Source organism: Varanus komodoensis, unplaced genomic scaffold (assembly GCF_004798865.1).
Source record: "Varanus komodoensis strain SLA01 unplaced genomic scaffold, ASM479886v1 scaffold19, whole genome shotgun sequence".
NCBI classification, from domain to species: Eukaryota; Metazoa; Chordata; class Lepidosauria; order Squamata; family Varanidae; genus Varanus; species Varanus komodoensis.
This window is the reverse complement of record NW_025335550.1, coordinates 11,639,654-11,659,889: the sequence shown is the minus strand read 5'-3', so window position 1 is coordinate 11,659,889 and position 20,236 is coordinate 11,639,654. Positions and strand designations below refer to the sequence as shown.

General features: G+C 57.1%; 1 protein-coding gene across 9 annotated transcripts in view; it reads right to left on the bottom strand.

The window, feature by feature from the left end:
- Nucleotides 1-20,236, bottom strand: part of ACSF3 (acyl-CoA synthetase family member 3) — a 51,905-nt gene that overhangs the window by 14,273 nt on the left and 17,396 nt on the right. For 8 of the 9 annotated variants that reach the window (XR_006414499.1, XM_044427823.1, XM_044427822.1 and 5 more), the window contains exons 6-7: nucleotides 18,676-18,788; nucleotides 5,911-6,037 (exon numbers count right to left, since the gene is read on the bottom strand). Coding sequence is in view for 7 of the 9 variants with exons in the window: in XM_044427823.1 (XP_044283758.1) it covers nucleotides 5,911-6,037; nucleotides 18,676-18,788 (240 nt within the window). In the remaining 2 variants the exon portion in view is untranslated. The remainder of the gene's footprint in view (nucleotides 1-5,910; nucleotides 6,038-18,675; nucleotides 18,789-20,236) is intronic. The other variant, XR_006414500.1, reaches the window with a different exon arrangement.

The window sequence follows — 20,236 nt, the reverse complement described above, 5'->3', positions numbered from 1 at the left end:
CCTTCTGAGGGGTGGAATGTGTTGTGGAGGGGCAGAAAGAAAGAGACAGGCACAGAAACCCCCCAGAATTCAGTATTTCAGAAACCCGCCTTTTGGCATGGCTCCTGCATGGGCAGAGGAGGGCTAGGGAGGCCCCCCAGGTAGGGTTAGGGTTGGGAAAACCAGCGTTCCCCCGGACCTTCTGAGGGGTGGGACGTGTTGTGGACGGGCAGAAAGAATGAGAGGGGCCCAGAAACCCCCCAAAATTCAGCATTTCAGCAACCCGCCTTTTGGCATGGCTTCTGCATGGGCAGAGGAGGGCTAGGGTGGCCCCCCAGGTAGGGTTAGGGTTGAGAAAACCAGCGTTCCTCCAGACCTTCTGAGGGGTGGGATGTGTTTTGGGGGGGCAAAAAGAATGAGGGGGCAGAGAAACCCCCTGAAATTCAGCATTTTAGAAATTTTTTCTTTGGCATGGGTCTTGCAGGACGAGGCGATGGCCATTTTCTTCTGCTCAGAATAGGCTGACCCAAAGGCCAGAGTCAGATTGTCCAGGGAGATGGCAGTGTGACGCCACGGCTACCGGGTTTCCTGTCCGTCTCAGTCCGCTCGCTCTTTTTTACAGAAGTTACGCATTCTGGCAAGCGGAGCGGGTGGCTCAGAAGAGCAGCCCGTGTGTGTTTCGTTTAACTCCAGAGGCAGAGCAGCTCTGATGCCCCAACGACGGGCTCGATCCAGGGATGGTGCTGTGAGAGTGGTCACAACCTAACGCCAGGGCCGAGTTGCTCTGCTGCCAATGCCCAGGCAGGCAGCAGGCAGGGGATCTCTGCAGGCACGAGGTCGCAGCGGGAAGCTTCGTGGGGCTCGGGGCTGAGCTGGCCTGGGAGAGCAGATCTCTCCAGGTTAAGGCGACCCCCGTGTGGGGGGCGACCGGCCACAGCGGCTGGGGATGAGGGGATCTGCGGCCCGACACACTTGGGGGGGCACCAGGTGGTGGAAGAACGCTTTGCAGACTTTCTGTGGTCCCTGCAGGACCCTCACCGCTCTGGCCTTGGGGATACGGACTTCCTGCAGTGGAAGGCGTGTGCAACGTTTGCTGGGGCTTGGACGGCAGCGGCAATTTTAAGCAACAAAAATAGCATTAATCCAATTTATGACTGGGAGAGACCATGTAAACAAACAGGAAGGTGGGGGGAAGATGCTGCCTGCCAGGATGTTAATCAGCCTCTTTTCTATTTATGGCTCGCGCTGAGCAGGCGCAAGCAATTTCTATCCCAGGTGTGAATGCCCACAAGAGGAAGCGAGGCCTGCCTCTGGGTGGGAAGCACCTGCTTCTCTCCCAGGGCTGGGAAGGTGCCAGGGAAAGCCGCCGCCGACTCACGGCGTGGGCGCTCCAGTGCGCCATCTGGTTGCCCGCCTCAGTGCTGCCTGGCATGGGAAAGAGAAGTGGGGTGAGCCAGGGCTCCGGGGCCTTCCCCGTGCCTGGCCCCCTGCCTGAGTCGCAGAGGCCAGAGGCACTCCGCGTGGAGTCGCAGCACCACGGGCCGAACAAACTGCCTTCCCCCACCCAGAGGTGGATCGCGCAGAATTATCCTGCTTCCCGGAGCCACTGAGGGAGCGGCTGGGGTCCGGCAGAGTCCCGCGTCCTGACCCCTGGGACTCCTGGCCAGCGTCCGTCGAGAGCCAAATCGTCTCCAAGAGAAGCCTGTCCGAAGGAAATCCACCTTTGACTGGAAGCAGCTCCAAAAGCGCAGACGACGACGACCTGCCTGCTCTCTTGTTCTCTTGGGCTTCCTCTGCACTGTGGAAGTCAGCGCGTGTCAGGACTGAACCCGGCCTGAGCCAGGCAGTACGCGGTGGCCACTGCTGGTGCCAGGAGTCCTTCTGAAGCGTCCCGAAGTGTAAAGCGTGAGGGAAAGGTGGGACCAGCACAGAGCTGTCTTCTCAAGCCCTTCCGCCTGGGCACGATCCGCCAGGAACAGGCTGCCTCCACACCCAGGCAGGCTCTTCACCCAAAGGCGACGGGGGGGCACCGGCACCCCTGCCGAGGCCGCTGGAACCACGCACGGGTGTGCATCTGATCTACAGCCGCAGCTCCCAAAAGCAGGGATGCCGGAGACTTCGCAGAACCGCCGTGGAGGCAGGGACTGTGGGGCGAAGGCAGAAACCGGGGAAGCCAGGGGACGGATCTGCAGATCCCCTGGGGCTGCCCCTCCCTCCAGCTTCCCTTTTCGGCTACGTTTCTCCATATATTGAACTCCACCACTGCTTTCAATGGGCTAAGGCTGGAGTATGCAAAGCCCAAATTTTACCTGCAAGACATACATTGGAAAGATGTGGACTGTGGACCTCTTCAAAAGGAGCCTCATAAACAGGACGGACGCTAAAAAGCAGGATTGGATCCCATGCAAAAGAGCTGCGTTGATTGCATTCGTTTCCTGGCCTTTGGTGCCCCCTCAACAGCGATGGAAGCTTAACAGAAATGAGTCGCCGTTTTAAAGCCCACATCAAACAAGTTAAATAACTCTTGCTTTCTTAACGACATATTAATCAAACTGCATTGATTCCTGAATCAGATTCCGTTACCAGCCGAGCCCTCTGTCTTCCTGGCTGGGATGTGGGCATTAGGGGAGTTTTATCCTGACAGATACGATACAGCAATCAATAAAGTCTTATTATACGGAGCTGATATACATGGATTTGCTCGCAGGATTTATGCACTGCTTTCAGTGTCAGCACTATTTCATGCCTCGGCCTCCACCTGTAATTGAAAATAAATCTCTCCAAACACTCCCAGGTTCCTGTTTCTTGGACGCCTCGGCCCATGTGAATGGAGCAGGCTGTTCCCGGGGAGAGCGGGCTCTGTGGTCTTGCCATTTCCAGCGCAGCCTCGGGGGGGCGATCCTTTGCACATGGGGAGGGCGCACGGGGGCACACGCGGAAAGGAAAGCCCCTTTGACGCTCAACCGGCATTTCTGGGGAGGAAACGTTCCTGGCGTGAAGCCCCCAGCTTTCCAGGGCTGGGGGAGCCCCAGAGCCACGCATGGGGCTGCAATCGTGGATGCGGGGGCCTAGGTGGGGACCACCGTGCTTCCTCGAGCCAACGCAGGCCGCGTCCTCCCAGCTAGCGGCGTCAGGAACACGGCCGGCGGAAGCCACTGTTGCCACGCACGTGTCACTTGACTTGCTTGCTTGAGCAACCTGCAGCCCGCATGCTCTCCACGCGCTGGAGTCTCCGCAGCTCACGGTGCGCCGCGGCCCCGGTCCGGTGGCGAGCCGACGCCATTCTGTGGATTCGCATCACGGCAGTGGGATGCGCGTGGCGCTCTCCTGACCCGCGTGGCGTCCCGCCCCGTTCACACACTTGCCAACACGTGGCCAGCACTCGGAGCACGGGGGAGGCGCCACCTGCCACAGGAGCCCGGCTGGCAGTCCAATGAATTGTGCCCACCGGCCCGGAAGCACCAGCTCACAGGCAGGATCACTTGCTGCGCTTCGAGATGCGGAAGGGCCAGGGCACGCCACACGGGTAATTCAAGTTTTGCAATGGCCGCCCGGAAATCAGATTCGTAGAGGTGCAAGGGGGGCCGCGGCAGCCAGGTTCCCCTGCCACACACAGGCAAGCAACCTCTCTCTCCCCCGAGCATCCCTGCCCAAGTCTGCATCTCCGACTTGACCCCAGCAGGCGTCAGCTCTCCAGGGCTCTGGAGCGCCACCTCGAAGCGGCTCGATCCATCACAAGGTGCGATGTGTTAGCAGCCCCACGGGCTCCGCTGCGGCAATTGCTCTTCATTTGCTGACCTGCTGGTTTGAGACTGTCACGAGCCATCAGCAGAACGCTGAATTATGGCTCAAGAGGTATTCGAGGCAGAGTGGACCGCTGTCACCAGTGCTGCTTGGCTCCGGCTGCACTCCCGCCCGCCTGCTTCCCGCGTCCTTGAGGAACGTCGCGCCACACCGGGCCCTTGCCGGGACGGGAAAGGGAAACCCGTCCCAAAACCGTGTGGAGACTCAGGGACACCAGCCTGGGCCCAGCTTCCTTCTGCTTGTGTGAACCTGCAGCAGAGTGTTGCCTCCACGCTGCCAAACGAGACGCTGCACCGCAGGGGGTGCGCGGCAAGCAAGCGATTGCTCAGGGATGGGTTAATCCCAGGCGCCTGGTCTCTCCAGCAATTCGGAACCTAATGCTGGCTGGAAGGGGTTTGAGGTACTTCCCCCCAGCCTTGGTAGACTCTGTCAGCAAATGCCCTTGTTGCAGCTATAATCTGCCTCATTTGCATTCCTCAGGAATGGCATGGCAGTAATTAACTCTGTTCAGCTCATTCAAATGCAGCCTCCAGAACGGGCTTAGCAGCAGTCCTTTTACAGCCAGGCATAAAAAGCCCCACCGGAGTCGGTGTTTCCCTGGAATTCAGGTTACGATCGGAGGACTTCCATGGCCAGAAATATCTAAACCAGCCAAGGCCAGGAGTCTTCTGCCCACTGGCCTGCGACACGTGCGGGGCCTGAGCACCCCAGTATCCACCTGCAGGGATGTTGGCAGACCTTGTCCCCACAGAGGTGAGTCTGTCAAAGCAAGAGCAAAAGCAGAGGATCCAGCTGGGGTTGGGGGCGGGGGGGGACAGAGTTCAGAGGGGGGTGCAGACGCCCCTTCCTCCAGCCAGGACATCGGCTCTCAGTGGAAGGAGGGCTGGAGAGCAGCCACATGTGCTTGTTGCCCGAGTGTGCTCTGTGTGTGCGCGCACGTGCGCAGATCGTGTGCAGCTCTCTGAACAGCGAGCAAAGGGGCCTGGGTTTTGCATTTCACACCCCCTGGAAAGTTGTTGCCTCTGCAGCATTTTCAAGGGATTCAAAAAGGAGACAGGAGGAGGACTGGGAAGGGGGAAACAATCCAAAAGGCCACTCCCTTCCCTTCTCGGCCAAATGAAATTAAGAGCGGATATAAAAGCTGGGTGGCTACGAGGGGTCTCCAACCCATTTCTAGTCCGGGGAACGGCTGCTCCCCCACCCCTGTCCGGCATTCCTAGCTGGGAAGCTAAATTCGGCCTGCGAAAGGGTTAAGATTAATTTATACTGATTTCCATTTAATATCATTCTCTCCCCGTAGGAGCCGGCAGCTGTGAGCTGATTGTAGTTTCTCATTATGCAGTCTGTATCGCTAATGGTCTGTGACAAAGGCATGGCATCTTCCAGGCCGTACCCCCGAGAGCCAATTAAACACACATACTCCCTTCCTGTTTGCGGTGCATTACAATGAAATTAAACTGAATTTCAAAATCATTTTCTCCTAAAGACATCTCTTTACAATAATTAATGCATGCTATTCCTTTGCATCTGAAATATTCATCAGGAGGGTCAACTTTAAAAAAAAAATTGGCCCGGAACCCTGCCTCGTCTGTCTTCGTCGGGCTGCACAGTCTTCTCGCGCCTCCGGTGAGGAGTGCTGCGCGAGACGAACGGATCTTATTCACGTGAGGGTCCCGCAACTCACCCAACGCAGCGGCACGCACCGAAAAGGGCCGGCAAGCCAGAGCGGGGGAAGGGGGTCCGCCGCAGCCACAGCGCCAGAGCGTCTATTGAGCATGTGAATGCTCCAAGGGCTTCGCCCACGTTACCTTGCAAGCTGTACAACAGCCCTGCAAGGTGGTCAGCGTGAACCCCCCTCCAGGCAGAGGGAACAGCTTGCAGAGCACCCACGGCACTTCCCAAAGTCCACATGTACCCCACCGACCTGAAAAGCTGGGGAACACCTGCCCCACAGGCCGGCGAGCAGCCGTCTCCTGCCAGGGGAGGCTATTGGTCTGCTTCGCCCAGCACTTCCTGGGGACACTCTCCAGGGATGTGGCCGCCCTGGCGCCTTTGAACCCAGAAGCCGCTGCGCACCGAGTGGGTGGGGGCGCCCCTGGCCCCGCTGCCCGCTGCGAAGCGAAGTACCTGTTCTGAACCAGCCGTCCGGGGTGAAGGCCTCCCGCGTCTCCCTCGGTCTCTTCCAGTATTCGCGGAACACCGTCGGCCCCGCCACAAAGAGCTCCCCTTCCTTGCCACTCAAGCCCGGGGTCACCTGAGGAGAGACGGAGACGGTGTGTCCTCGGCTGGCACAAGAGCGGTCCCCTCCCCGGACCAGGATGGCCAGACGGGTCCGGGCATCCCGGCACGGGGCCTCCCTCTTGTGCCAGCCCGATGCGGCCGGGCAGCCCTCCGAGAGGGACGTGCACCGGGGAGTCCTGCACTGAGCTGGGGCTGGTTCGGGTGGCCCTCCGGCCGCTTAAACCCAAGGATTCTGTGATGCCCACAGTCTGCCGAGGACTGTGTCCGCTGCCAGAAGCAGCATCAGCCCATGCCCGGAAGAAGCAGCAGGCGTGAGGCGCTGGGGGAGGTGGGGTGCCAAGGTGGTGCAGCGAGCCTCTCCCCCTCCAGACGCCGCCCCCAGGGGAGTCTTAACAGACGCTTGGAGGCCGGCAACGAGGATGGGGCCTTCTCAGGCTGGCCCCTGCATGTGGACCCACCCGCACTGACTTTGCCGTCTCCGTGGTGCCGGGACAAGGCTCCCCCCCACTCCCGGGCCCTTGGAGGCACCGAGCAACCGGGCTCTCTGTGCATCCGGCCTCTGCAGACGCTTTCCCTTTTTCCGTATGTTTTGGTATTTTAATGGAAATGGCGTTTACCTATTTATAGGTTGCATGTTTTCATGATTCGGTTGTGAATTGTGTTGGGTCTTTATAAAGGACAGCAACAAGGGAAAAACAGAAATAATTCTAATAAATAACAACCGTGATCGATTGATGCGCAATATCTATTTGAGGGATGGGCAGTTGGCAGGTCACTCCAGGCCCAAACCTGAATCTCAGGGCTACAGTTTCTAGCCTGCCATCCCAGCCATGGAAGGGTCTGCATGGACCGAGAGAGGGCCAGGCCCCAAATGCCCCCTGATGTACTCCAATTTTCCCCCGGGCCAGCACGTCTATCTGGAATTTTCATAGTGCGTTGTGGGCACCCTCACAAAATGGCTGCTATGGGCTCCTTGCCCATTCTTCGCATGCCAGCTGTGATGGGCCACCGATCATGCATTTCCCAGAAGGTAAACTGGCTAAGCCGAAAGAGAAGCGACTCATTCACGCGAGGCCGAGGTGCGCCCTGAGGGCCAAAATGCAACGGGCTCCCTGAGGCCCACACTTGGCAGCCCCAGCACCCACTGCTGAGGCCGAGAAATGGAGCCCAGAGGCATGCGCAGAAATCAAAACCAGCCTTTCAGGGCATGCCAGCCTCCTGGTCATGTTCCGAAAACAAGCAAGCGAACAGACCAACAAACAGGCGAAAGACACTACATCTTGAAAAGCCAAATAAAAACCAGGGAGGGCAAGCCCCGAGAGGGCTCTGCTGGCCTGTGGCGGCTGCAGGACAACGAACAACGGCCTTTGAGACCTAGGTGAGGGCTGCTGAGGCTGGGAAATCAGACATCCTGCAGAGCCGAGCGGCCCTTTAGGAAAAACCACCACTAGACAAACTCGACCGGAATGCCTGTCCCATCCGCTCGCAGGTCGTGTGGTGGGTGGTGCTGGTGGGAGCTGCAGGAGACCCCCGCCAGGTGCTCTGGCAGACCTGGGTCCTGGCCAAGCATCGCAGCCCTCATGCTTCGGCTCCCTGGCGGCAGGACCGCCGCAGCTCTGCAGCTTCGTGGTGCCACTGCCGGCTCCAAGCGAGCAAAACAGAAAGCCCAGGACGCGCCTTTGGTGGGATTCTGCTTCCGGAAGCCAGAGGGGCAAGGCCAGGCTCTCGGGCGCCCTGGAGGCACGCAGAGCCGTTCAGCGCAAAGCTTGCACGCAGAGTGTGGGCGCATCCGTGCACGGGAGCGAAAAAGGAGCGTGTGAGATGCCCGCAAGCTGCAGCTGTTGGTGCGCAGCGCACCGGCAGGCTAGATGCAGGCATCTCGATACCCTGCAAGCGGGAGATGCTCCTTGCTCCCGGAGGAAAGCTTCCTCTGCAGCCAGCTCGCATCCTCTCCCTCCTTCCTCCGTCAAAATCTCCAAGGCACTCTTTTGTTGACACACCAGATCTTACTTACAAGCGGCTGCTGAAAGCATCAGATGGCTAATTGCAAGGCGTCCCATTCGCCAAGTGCCGTATTTTAACGCGTGTTTCAGCTGCTTTAATGCGCTCAAGCAACTTCAACATGCGCACACCGCGTGCCCTGGAAGGCTGGTGTTTGATAGCTTTTCCACCGCAAAATGGATTCAGCAAGCTGAGCTGGGCCAGCCGGCGCGCCAGATAAGATTACATTTGCCACACATGAAAATAAAAAGGCTGTAATAAACTCTCTGAAGGAATAAATCCGGGTGATTATAAAATGCATATTTTCAATGCCTCAATTTTACCTCTCTATTAGTGAGCAGTCAAGGTGACTGGCAGAGGCGAGAGTCATGCCCAGGTAAGATCCACCCCCTACCCCCGGCAATGCTCAGCTGCTAATGGGCGATTCCTCGGACAGCCCGGCCCCTCCAGCCTGCAGCGCTCCAGGCAGCCTCCAACGAACACGGATGCCGCCGGACTGGGAGGGCCTCCAACCTGGTGCTGCACGGCCGGGCTGCAAGAGCCTCCGCTCCCACGGCCACAAAACCTTCCACCTGTCTTGCAGCGGCTCTGCAGAGGCCTCCGTTTCTGTGGATTCCATTCAGCGACTGTGGGAACGGGGCAGGGGCTGCACCAGTCCTGGCCTGGGAGGCTTCCCCCACAGTCTTCCCGATCGGAACCTGCGTGACTGGCCTCATCCAGCCGCAGTGGATTCACTAGCTTTATATCCCACTGTCCCCCAGACGAACTTAAAGTGGCTTGCATGATTTTCCTCCTGCTGCTCTGATTCTCATCCCCCACAACAACAACCCTGTAGGGCGGGCTGGGCTGAGAGCCTGGGACTGGCCCAAAGTCACCCAGTGGGCTCCACGGCCGAGTGGGGACCAAAACCGAGACCACCCGCGTCCCAGCCCCGCACTCATAGCCACGACTCCATGCCGGCTCGCTACATCACACATACTACAAATACTGTGCCTGTAGAGAGAATAAATGAATAATAAGGAAGGCCCATGCGCCAGTTCCAAGCTCCCCCCGTGCCAGCTGCTGGGGAATACCGCTGAACGGCCAGTGTGGAATGCGGGGGGGGGGGGGCGGCAAGCTGCCTCCGGACTGATGGATCCAGGGGGACCCCGCCCTTCCCAGGGCAGTTCCTGTGTCCTTGCAGAAGATTTATGGCACACCCATTTGCCGGCGGCTATTAAGCATGTTGGGCTAAGCACGGACCCTCCCTTTACAGGGGAAGGGAAGTGCTAAACAGCAAATGCCAGCGACGAGGAGAGGCGGAAACCCGCGAGGAGTCGGGCGGATCTGCCTCCCCGGGGAGACGCCCTTGCCGTGCCTCCCGCTCCCCAGCAAGCCAGCCACGCGGCACTGCTCCCAGCCCGGGGACCACAATCCTGTCCGTCCGGCCGAGCGGGGACCAGACGGAGCCCTGGGCCGAGGCGCAGGGCAGAAATAAAGCATCGAAGCTTTGTGCACTGCCAATCCACACCCCGCCCTTGGGCACACCATGACGGACACATGCGCAAGGGCACGCCCCCTGCGCAAAGGCCCCGATGAACGCCCCCGGCTGGTGCAAGGACGGCTGCGATTCAGGGCCTGGGGGCCGCTCCCTGCAGAAGGGGCTGGCAGTGGATGGTGCCCTTGCCCTGGGGAAGAGTCCAGCACTCGCCACTCGTGTGGCCGTTAGCATTCCCTGCAAGGAGCACACCGAGGCAGCAAAAGTTAAAAAATGCCAGTCTTTCTAGGGGGACATGGTTGTAAATGCACCAGCTGTGCGCTCCATGATCACTGGGAGCAGCACACAGAAAAAGCAATAAAATTTAAATTTTAAAGAACCTCTTCCAGAATGGCATATTCCCACTTCCACCATCATCACCGCCTGGCACTGGTTAAAAATGCAAAGGGTTTGCATTGCTGACTTATATTTGCAATTAAATGATTACCTAAATCAAAGTACTTAAGGAATACTGGGAAATTTTTTCTGGGCAAGGGTGGGGGTTCAGCAGGAGGAGATCACTCCTGCCTGAGCCGCCTGCATAAATGAGTCATGTTATTAATCCATTTGCTTGACGAAAATCAGGAATCTGAATAAACAATATTTAATCAGAGTGGAAGAAACCGCAGGGAGCTCGCTCTCCATGCCCCTTTGGGTTCCACGCAGCGTCTGCCGCTCCGTCCGTGCCTTGGCCACACGCTGCCACCGCCAAGGCCGGACGCGGCACTGGCCTGAAGCGGCAGGTTCCACCCCTTTGACCGCAGCTCGCCAGCGGCAAAGGCTCGGGCACAAACCCTTAAAGCCGCTCCTGGTTTCAGAGCGCCTGAGATGGGTGCTAAAAGCCGCCAGCTTCGCGGGTCCCCTTCATCTTCGGTTCTATTTCTATCCTGCCCTTTTTCCTCTTGGGGGGAGACCACACGGTCCTCCTCCACTCCATTTTTATCCTCATAACCACAAACCTGCGAGGTAGGTCAGGCCAAGGGTGGGTGACTGGCCCGAAGTCCCCCGGGGGCTCTGTGGCGGGGCAGGGGGATGGAAAAACAGACCTCCCAGGTCCCCCGGCCACCCTCCCAATCCGCACACGGCACAGGCTCCTCAGAGGCCACTGCGGGAGGGAGAGCCATCGGGGCTGCACGCGGGAAAGCTAGGCCGGAACATTTTGGCGCCGGCGCCGCCTGTCACTCCTCTTCAAGGTCTCCGGCGGCTCCCACGCCACCTCCGCAGACATGCGGCTCCACTTCAGCTCCCCTGCGCCCTTTCCTCCCTGCTCGGATCAGCCATTCGCGCGTCGGCAGCCTTGTTGCAAGGGGGAGCTGCGAGCCGGACGGGGGAGACCAAGGCTAGGACCAGCGGGGTCCCTGGACCGGGGCCCTCCCGATCTGGGCATGCTCCAGGGCCCTGGAGGGGCCGAGTGGCAGGGCCCGCTCCGTACTCCCCAGCTGCTGCTGTGTGGCGCCTCCTCCTCCTGGACGCGTGGGCCACAGCCAGACTGCTGCTGGACAGCTCCCCGGCCGATTCGGAGAGCTGTTCCGTGCCCTGCGGCCCCTGCTGGACAGCTCCACCCCGCTCAAGCCTGGCAGGGACGGGTGGGTGGCCAGCTCCTCGCAGAGGAAACCTGGAAAGCTCTTCTTGCAGGAGAATAAATGGTCCCACCTGGCCTCCTGTGTGGCCAGGCTCCCATCTGTTTTACTTCTGCGGTGCCCCATCTGCGGTCAGGGGCCGAGTCAAGAGACGGCGCGGTCAGGCACCTGCCAGGAGCCCACAGCTGGCCGGGGCCCAAGGGCAGGGCCCCCGGAGCTGCGCCCCATTCCCTGTGCCCCCCGCCTGTCCCCCACCCCCTGCTCTGGCCTCTGAGCTGGCCCTTTCTGCAGTCCAGCGCTGCTGGGCCTGGCCGGGCTTTTGCGAGCCACCAACTCGGAGGGAGGGGCTCCATTTTGCACGAGGCCACCGGTCAGGCATCAGGCAGCAATAAACTTTTAATCGCGGTCTATTCCGGCAGATTTGCTCGCAGTAAAACGCTCTGCAGCACGTTCCCAGTCGCCTAGGCAACCCGGTCCCACTTACCCATTTGTAATTAAACATTCCCCCACAAGCTGCCTTCCTGCGCAAGCGGCATTATCTCTGCTCCGAGCCGAGCCGTGTGTCCTGCAGCAGGCTGCAGACGGCGACCGACCGACAGCGCACAGAGCCACTTCCCTCCCGCTGGAGAGCGGGCAGATTCCGGCTCCCTGGGGAGACGACACTGAGAAGAATAAAAAAGTCACCCAAAGCCCAGACTGTAATCTGCAAATGCCACATTTCACATCTGGCTTCACGACGGCAACTTTTCATAAAGGAGGCTGGGAATAATGCGATCAGTTCGCTTTTCATTTTGGAAGGTTTCACATTTTAAAGTGAAGGGAGGAGAGAAATGGGAAAGGAATGAGGGAAGGGAAGAATAAGAGGGAGTTTTTAAATAGCGAGCCTGATTTTTAAATAACCAGGGATGAACGGACTTATTTATATGGCTGAAGTAATTGTAATATGATAGTCAAATGATCTGCATAAATCTAAAAGTGGAGAGACACACATTTTAAAAAATACGTGTACAGAACTGAACACCATGTGCATTTCACAAAACACTCGACATTCACAAGAGGGTATCAGAGGCAGATGAAATGACCCAGAAATTTCCCAAGCACAATTTAAATCATTGTCTATTCTGTTTTAAAGAGGTGATTAATTTTAATTCACAGACATGCCTTGGAGACAGAGAGATCAGAAAAGGAGTGTCACACTGGGAATTCACAACTTGCATATCCCTACACCAACCATTAATTTATTTATCTATTTCCATTACTCTGGCTCTTCCGTTCAAAAAACCACAGAAAGCAGTGTACACGCTTTAAAACCTGGCAATACAAGGGTTATAAGCCACTGAAGGACGGGGCATGAATCCTTGAAATAAATAAGGCAAACATACCAAAACGCATCCTAAAAAAACAACAGCAAAGCAGTGACCACGTGGAAACCATACATTGAAGGGCCCGCCACAGTGACTGATTGGCCAATGCCGGCTAACGAGACCCTTCCCAATTAGGAGTGCACCCAAAGGGGGGAGGGATTGGCAGTTTGCCGCCAAAAATGGACAGCAATGGCTTTGTGGCACGAAGGGGCGTCAAAAGGGGGAACTGAGCTTATTCCCACGTGGGGTTTGAGCATTTCGGGCTCAGAATCACCAAATGCACCATTTTTATTTGTCTGTTCACGATCTGCCCCTTGTCCGCCCGTGTTCTGCACATGAGCTGAAGCCTCCCTTTCCGTGTGCCCACGAAGCACTCAGGAAAAGGGAGACCCCCGCGGGGCGTGGGCGCTCTCCTTTGGCTCCCGCCTGGACTGTCGCTACTCTGGCCTTCACCCTCCGGGAAAGCGCTGTCCCGACACGAGGCGGAGGGTGGCTGCTGCTTGCGGGACTGCGGGGGGCACGCTGGCCTGTTCCTCTCTGGAATCCCCTCCCCCATGCACTAACTATTTTACTCCCACGTCAGCGCAGTTCTCTGAGCTGCTTCGCCACGCGAAGCCCCCTTCCTGCACCTGAGTTGGCCCCACCATGAAGATGGATCAGGACGCGGCCGGCTCGTGTCTCCCGGAAAGGCACAGCTCCCAGGAGGGTGCAGAACACCCGGGCCACCAGCAGCATCTCCACAGGGCAGCGCTGGGCATTCCCAGGCAAGCCCCCCCTCGGGACCCCCGGAAGGCTGCTGCCAGCCCGAGCCGGCCACGTGGAGCCAGCTGGACCAAGGGGAGGGCCTTGCATGCCTGTGCCGCCGGCAGGCTTTGAGCTGGATGCAGAGCCGGGAGCCAGGGAGAGCGGGGCTCCCTGCCCGGTGGGCCACACGCGGCTCTCCTGCTCTTCGAAGGCCTGCAGCACCGAGCTGCTCTCTCTCCATGCCTCCCGGCGAGGAAAAGTGGCATTTCTGCACAGCTGCACAGCTGACAGCGCCCCACTGCCAGGCCTCTGAGTCCGGCTCAGCTCTTCCCTCCAAGCAAGGATTTCTTTTCTTCTTCAGGGAAGGGGGAGCGGTGGGGGGGTTAGTCTCAGAAACAAACAAGCTAACAGACAGACAATACCCGCTATGCTCCAAGAGTTTGCAGGCTCCTGCCAGCTGGGAAGCTACAGCCTATGAAATATGCATCGCGGGAAAGAAAGCCAGTCGAAGCATCCAGGGCTGGCGAGTAGAAGGCGAGGGCGGGGGGGGGGGGAGAAGCCCTGCGCTGCATGCGGTGCCGTCAAGGTGAGGAAGCGGGGGTCCCGGGCGTGGCCACGGGGACAAGAGGGCTCCCTGCAAAGGAAGCAGTGTTTCTGTGCGACACGCAGAGGGTCGCATCAAGCCAGAGGACAAGGGCGAGAGAGGAAGCCAGGGAGGGGGCATTTCCCAGTGAATTCTTCTCTGCTGCCCTTGATAAAGGGAAGGGCTTGCCTGGACACCCCCTGCGCTGAGCCAGGATGAGGCCGCTTGCCTAGCAGAGCAAGAGGGAAGGAAAAACACATCCAGTCCTCTTGCCAGTTTCTCCAGAACACCCCCCCACCCTTTTGAGGACTGGCTTTCAGGAGGACTGGAGGCGCCAGGCCCTGCTGCAGCGAGGGAGCGAAGCCCCGGTGAGGGTATGTCAAGCGCCCAAGAAATGTACAAGCAGGTCACGAAGATGCCTCCCCTGCCACGCCTCACGGGCGCAAACCACAGGTATGCCACCCCCCTTGAGCCACGGTGGGCTTAGCGACTCCCCCTCCGTGCATTTCTCCATTCCCTTTTACAGCTGTCTAAGCCTCTGGTCGTGAGCGCGTTTTGTGGCAGTAAAATCCATTAACTCCACATGGAAGAAAGGAACGGTTTGCTTTACATTTACTGCCAAGAGGTGTCATTGGAGGACCCCAAGTCTGAATATTAATAGAGAGAAAACCTCGTCTCCCTACACCATCCATAACCCATGGATAACTGCATTGTTGCTGCGTGCCATCAGATCGTCTCCGATTTACGACAGCCCCACGAACGGAAGCCCGCCAAAGCGTCCTGCCCTTCACAGCCCTGCTCAGCTCAAGGTTGTCACTTCCTTCATGGGCCCAATCCGTCCCACAGTCAGTCTCTCCCGAGCGTGCTTGTCTTCCGCAGTGAGTCCGGCCTCCTGAAGAGACATCCATGCGCCTCCGCTGATGCCACCGCCGCGCCTGAACGAGAGGAGCTCCTTCCTAGTGTGGTGCCTTCGAGCTCGGTTTGGAGGCTGCAGACCCAAACATCTGGGGGGCTGCAAGTTGCCCACCTGCGAGAGAAAGGCGCTGTGGCACCAGCCGTCCTTCTTCCCTTGCCTTTCCCCCATAATCCACAGAATTTGGTTTCTTCCTCAGGGCCGCCCAGAGAGCCAAGACTTCCGCTCAGGGATCTACCTGCAGCGTTTCCGAAATCTTTGTCCGGGTTCCTCACCTTCCCTTCAGACCCCACCAGCAGATTGGCAAAACCTCTGGGATAACAGCGATGCATCGCGCAATACGGGCGGGAGGAACGAAAAAGGTTCCGGACTAACAACACGGTTGAGCATCTGGGCGCTCCTGCAGTCTCTCCCTTGTGTCTTCACAACACACTTGTGCTGCATGTTTAAAAGCTGCGCTTTGCACCAGAGCTAGGACTGTTCCTGCTTCTCGCCTCCGATTCTGGTCTGTTGAGGACCATCGCCTTATATGGAGGTTAACAGCCACTGAAGCCAAATCGGAAACTGGGGATGGTGGCTGAAGCTCACAGGAGGACTCTGCCAGCTCTCTAATGAAGCAAAGTGGAAGGAAGAAGGCAGGGAGAGAGAGGGCGAGAACACTTCCCACTAAGTAGATTATTGATCTCTGGTTGTGCCAGAAGCCAGTGGCGCAAGTTCCATCAGCTCTTTGGCTGTACCATCGTGCAGCTCCCGGACTGCCAGGCGCGACTTCCTGGCGCAAGCATGAGAGGCCTTCCCACAAAATTTCGTTATCCTGATGGTTTCTCGATCTTTTCTTTAGAGGTGCAGATTTCATGGTGATCCCTTTAAGTTGTTCTGAGGAGTTCTAGAAACAAAAGCTAAGCAGAGCAGGGCATGCTGAAGCATTAGCTGTTGTTAAAATTGTCGACGCATGAAGTTTTGGAGAGCCCGCCTCCCGAGAGGCATCCATGAGCTCCTTGCTGAGGAAACCAGGCGAGGGTCTTTTCTAGGGTGGTGTTGCCTCCGTTTTAGGAAAGCCTTTGCAGAAATAACTACCAGGTGCCTTCTCTTTTATCTTTCAGGTGCCAGGACAAAACACTTTTCATTTCTCACACTTTTGGCCAGCAGTAATACAATCTCTGTTGCTATTTTAACATTGCTGCTAGCTCTGCTTATTGTACTGCATTTTGACTGTCGGCTTCTGACTTAATGTAGATTATATCATAAAACCATTTCATTCTGGACTGCAAGCCATCTTGAAGATCTTGCAGAATGGAAATACGGGGCATAAATGTTTTAAACAGATGGAATATTTTAAAAAAATCATCAGGAGGTTTACTGACTGCAGCAAGAATAGAGATAATAAACAAATCTGGGAAAGTTGGAAGGAACTTCCATCTTCTGCTCCATGCTGAGGTTTTGGAGCAACCCGTGTACGGTTAAATGCACTCCGTTGGTTAGATTCAGGAAATGTGATGAAAACATTTGCAGAACTGGGACTCCCTACTTGAACTGGGTCCATTTATTCTATATTGGAAAGGGCCCCTTAGAGTCGAATCCTGGATGTGCCTGCTCAGAAGTCCCACCGAGTTCAATGTCACTTACTCTCAGCTAAGTGGATCATAGGACAAGAGCTAATAAGAGCAATCCTGTATACAGAGGCAGACCGTTTATGGTTCTCCAAATGTCTGGGCCTATGATTCCCATCATCCTTCACATACTCATAGATAGCAGAATTGGAAGGAGCCAGAAGGCCATGAGGCCCAAACCCCGGTTGTTACAAGTCACCAGTTTACACCACCCCATTCAGATGTCTCCAGTGTGGGAGAGTCCACCACCTCTCCAGGCAGCTGTTTCCACTGTCGTATTGCTCTGACAGGGAGGAAGCGTTTCCTGATGTCCAGCCTGCTGGCTAGGGCTGATGGGTGATGTAGGCCAAGGACTGTATACCCCTGCTTTAGCAAAAGACTACCAGTCTGATAAGGAATAATGCCAAAAATGCCTAGTCTGAAGGCTAACCCAAGGCTTGCTTAGGTATGAGAGGCTACAGTTCCCATGATCCCCTGGCCAGCAGGTTGGTTAAGGAAGATGAGATTGTAGTCCAACACAACTGGAACACACCAACTTGGGCAAGGCTGGTTGAGACCTTTAGAGTCCCTAACAAACAAAGAATCTGAAAAAAGAATTATTATGTCGGTAATGTTTCTTTTCCTTTCCAAGGAGCTGCTACTTCTCCTTGGCTGATTATTAGAGACTGAGGCATACAATAAGGACTAAGAAGTGCAATGCATTTTTGCTAGTACAAGGAACGTGGGAGGAAAAAAACCAAAACGTGCGACAAACGCATGGGAGGCAACGGGAAGGGAACGGACGTGGACCTCCGGCCCGCCTTGCGCTGCCCCCTCCAGCCCAGGACCACTGCCGCCACGACAGCAGTTTTCTAAACCCGGGCAGCCCCATTTTATTCCATTGTTATTTAGATTTCTACTTTTCCAGGCAAGTCATATTTTTAGGGTAGTTTACAGTAAAATAATAAAAGCACCAAGAGAAAGGAATACATTAGAATAATCTATCTTTTAAAAAAGAATCTCTCGAGGCACCATAGAAATAACTAAGTTAAACAGACTGGCGGATGTTTAAAAGGCGGAGGAAAAGAAAACGCCTTTGTTTAGTGCCAGAAAGATGTCAGAGGGAGCTCCCGGCGAGCCCAGCTGGGCAGTTTTCTAAAACTGGGGCACTGCCACAGAGGAGAAGACGGCAACCACACCCCCTGCCCCACTGCCCTCCCGGGTGCCTTCCCACACCCCTCCAAGGTCGCTGGCGCTCTGCTGAGGAAAAAATTGTCTGGCTGGATAAGTTTACAGAGTTAAGGCCGTCAAAACTCATGGCTACAGAAGAATTACACAACTTTGATGTCCACAAAGAAGAAACTGACATCGTGAAAGATTTTGTGTACCTTGGCTCAGTCGTCCATTCGAACGGAGACTGCAGCCAAAGAAATTAGAAGACTGAGACTTGGAAGCGCAGCGAGGAAGGAACTGGAAAAGATAAGCGAGCATGAGGATGTTTCAGCAGAGGCCGGGGCCCAGAAGACTCATGCCACTGCATTCCCAGTTGCTCTGCATCAGCATGAAGCGGGACAGTGGCAAAGTGCCTCCGACTTATGGAGACCCTGGGAATGGAGGCCCGCCAAACCCTCCTGCCCCGACAGCCTTGCTCAGCTCTCGTCAGCCCAGGCGGGGCCTCCCTGATGGCTCCATCCGCCCCGTCTCTGGCTGCCCCTTCTTCTCATTCTGCCTTCGACTCTCCCCGGGACGGCTCGTGCCCGAAGGACGACAGCCTCTGTTTCTTCACCTTCGTTTCTAGGGAAAGGTTCTGGCTTGATCTGAGCGAGGAGGACTTTTTCTCCTTCTGCTGGTCCGGGATATTTGTCCAGCTTTCCTCCAGCAGCACGTTTGGAATGGCCCCATTTTCTCCCGGCCAGCTCTCTGCACTGTCCACCTGCACACTCACACGCAGTGATGGGAACACAACGGCGCGACGGCCTTGGCCCCGGCCTCCACTGAAAGGTCCTCCTGTGGCTGTAGCAGGACAGGATCTGCCTCAGACCGGGCGAACTTTCCCGCCTTTGCAGGGGATGGTAAGCGACGCGTCTCCTCTGGCCAGAAGCGGCCTGCCAGCACAGAGAGTCTTTGCTGCTCCCTGCTTCGCGTTCCCTTGGGCATCTGCAGCTCCACTGCCATCCCTCCCCAGGACCGACAGAATGGCTTCTAATAGCCCCAAGTCCACCAGAAGAGACAGATCCGGGTCTCACATTCATCTGAAACAACGGAAGCCACATTCCGCTCTGCCTGACAAGGCGGCGCACGCTGAAGGGCGGAGGCCAACGGGGAGAGGCCCGGCCCGGAGCGGCTGCTTCCCCAGCTTACCTTTGTGCCGAACTCGTCCCCTTCCACGTGAACCACGGGGGCAAGGCCGTCCCTTTGCGGACTTTCTGTGGCGATGCGCACCTTGACGCCGGGCAGCGGCGTCCCCACTGACCCTGGGAAAAGCAAAATGAGGAGGGGTGAAAGTCGGCCCTGGCGCCACCGGCAGGGACGGGGCCTGGCCAGCAGCACAAGCCAGCGCAGAGTGGCGGGGGCGCGAGTCCCCTCACGCACGGCTTTTTCGGCCTGTGGAACCCCTGGCGGCAGTTCCCTTCCTCCAGCGGAAAACCCCGGTCCTCAGCGTGTGCTTCTCCCGACTGCCGACCCCTGAAAGCTCACAAGGCACGCGACGCGTTCGCTATTGCAGACCAGGTGCGTCTTTGCTTGCTTGGTGCAGGGAATGGCACTGTACCCCCAGTGCTGTTTGCGGGGAACCCTCCGGCGTGAGGGGGGTTTGATCCTGCTACACCCCTCCGTCGCAGGAAGACCTGGAGCAACACAAGGAGGCCTGGCCTGTGGCCCCAAAGCTCCTCTGAGCCCAGCCCTGCTCGGGTCGCCACTTCCCTCCTGAGCATCAGCGGCCCAGGTGGCAGGCTCAGAGGCAGAAAGACCCTTTCGGCCATCTAGGAGGAGGGTCTACTCATGAGGAAAAGGTCCCAGCAGTAGCCAATAAAGGAGCAGACCCAAGTGGACCCACAAAGACATACATCGTTGCGTCTTGGTCCAGGGCTGAGACCTCCGCTGGGGCCCGTGCTTTATCTCTGTGCCCAGAAGAGCTGCAGAGTTCCCTGCGGGCAGACCAAAACACCCCCCCCCCCCGGGGACCCAGGAACAGTCTGCCAGCAGCCCCCAGAGAACCGGGACACAGCGGTTGCTTGGCTGGCCCTATGGCCCATCAGCAGCCTGTCCCTTTCCGGGGCATCTTAATCGGCGACGGGCTTTGGGCCCGCGAAAGAAAGGCCCCTTCCTGCTGCCGGCACAAAGAGCCAGAAAACATGGCAGCGTTTTGATCCCGTTTCTTCCCGTGCCAATTAAAACAGAAGAGGACAAAGGCTCACAGGTCTTCCCAAGCAAGCTGTGCACCCAAACCTGATTCACGGCCGCTGCGTGCGCTCTGAAGACATGACAACAATTCAATTACTGCAAAGAGAGGGAGCTCTGCACCAGGAATATGCAGCGCCCCCTCCCTCGCTCCGCTCCAGAGAAAACCACACAAACGCCTCTCACTTGAATTCTGCTCGTGTGTCGCCAAAATAAAGGCAGAATCTAGAAGAAGCCCCTGCTGAGCACCGGCTTATCGCACGCTTTCCAGAAAGGGTCTATTTTGTTCGCTCCTGACATAAAATGACAAACCTTCGGAAGCAGAGGTCTATAAAAGGCGGTGAAATGCTGACGGTGTTAATTATAGCAATACCGGGACAACTATGCAATTAAAGTCTCCGAGTGAAGACAATGACTTGTGCTGCTCGGGCCCAAATGACATTTAAAAATTAAGTCTGCGGCTGAGGGTCCATTTGACTCCCAAGCGATGCCAGCAAAGATCGGGCATGGCGGGGCAGAGGGG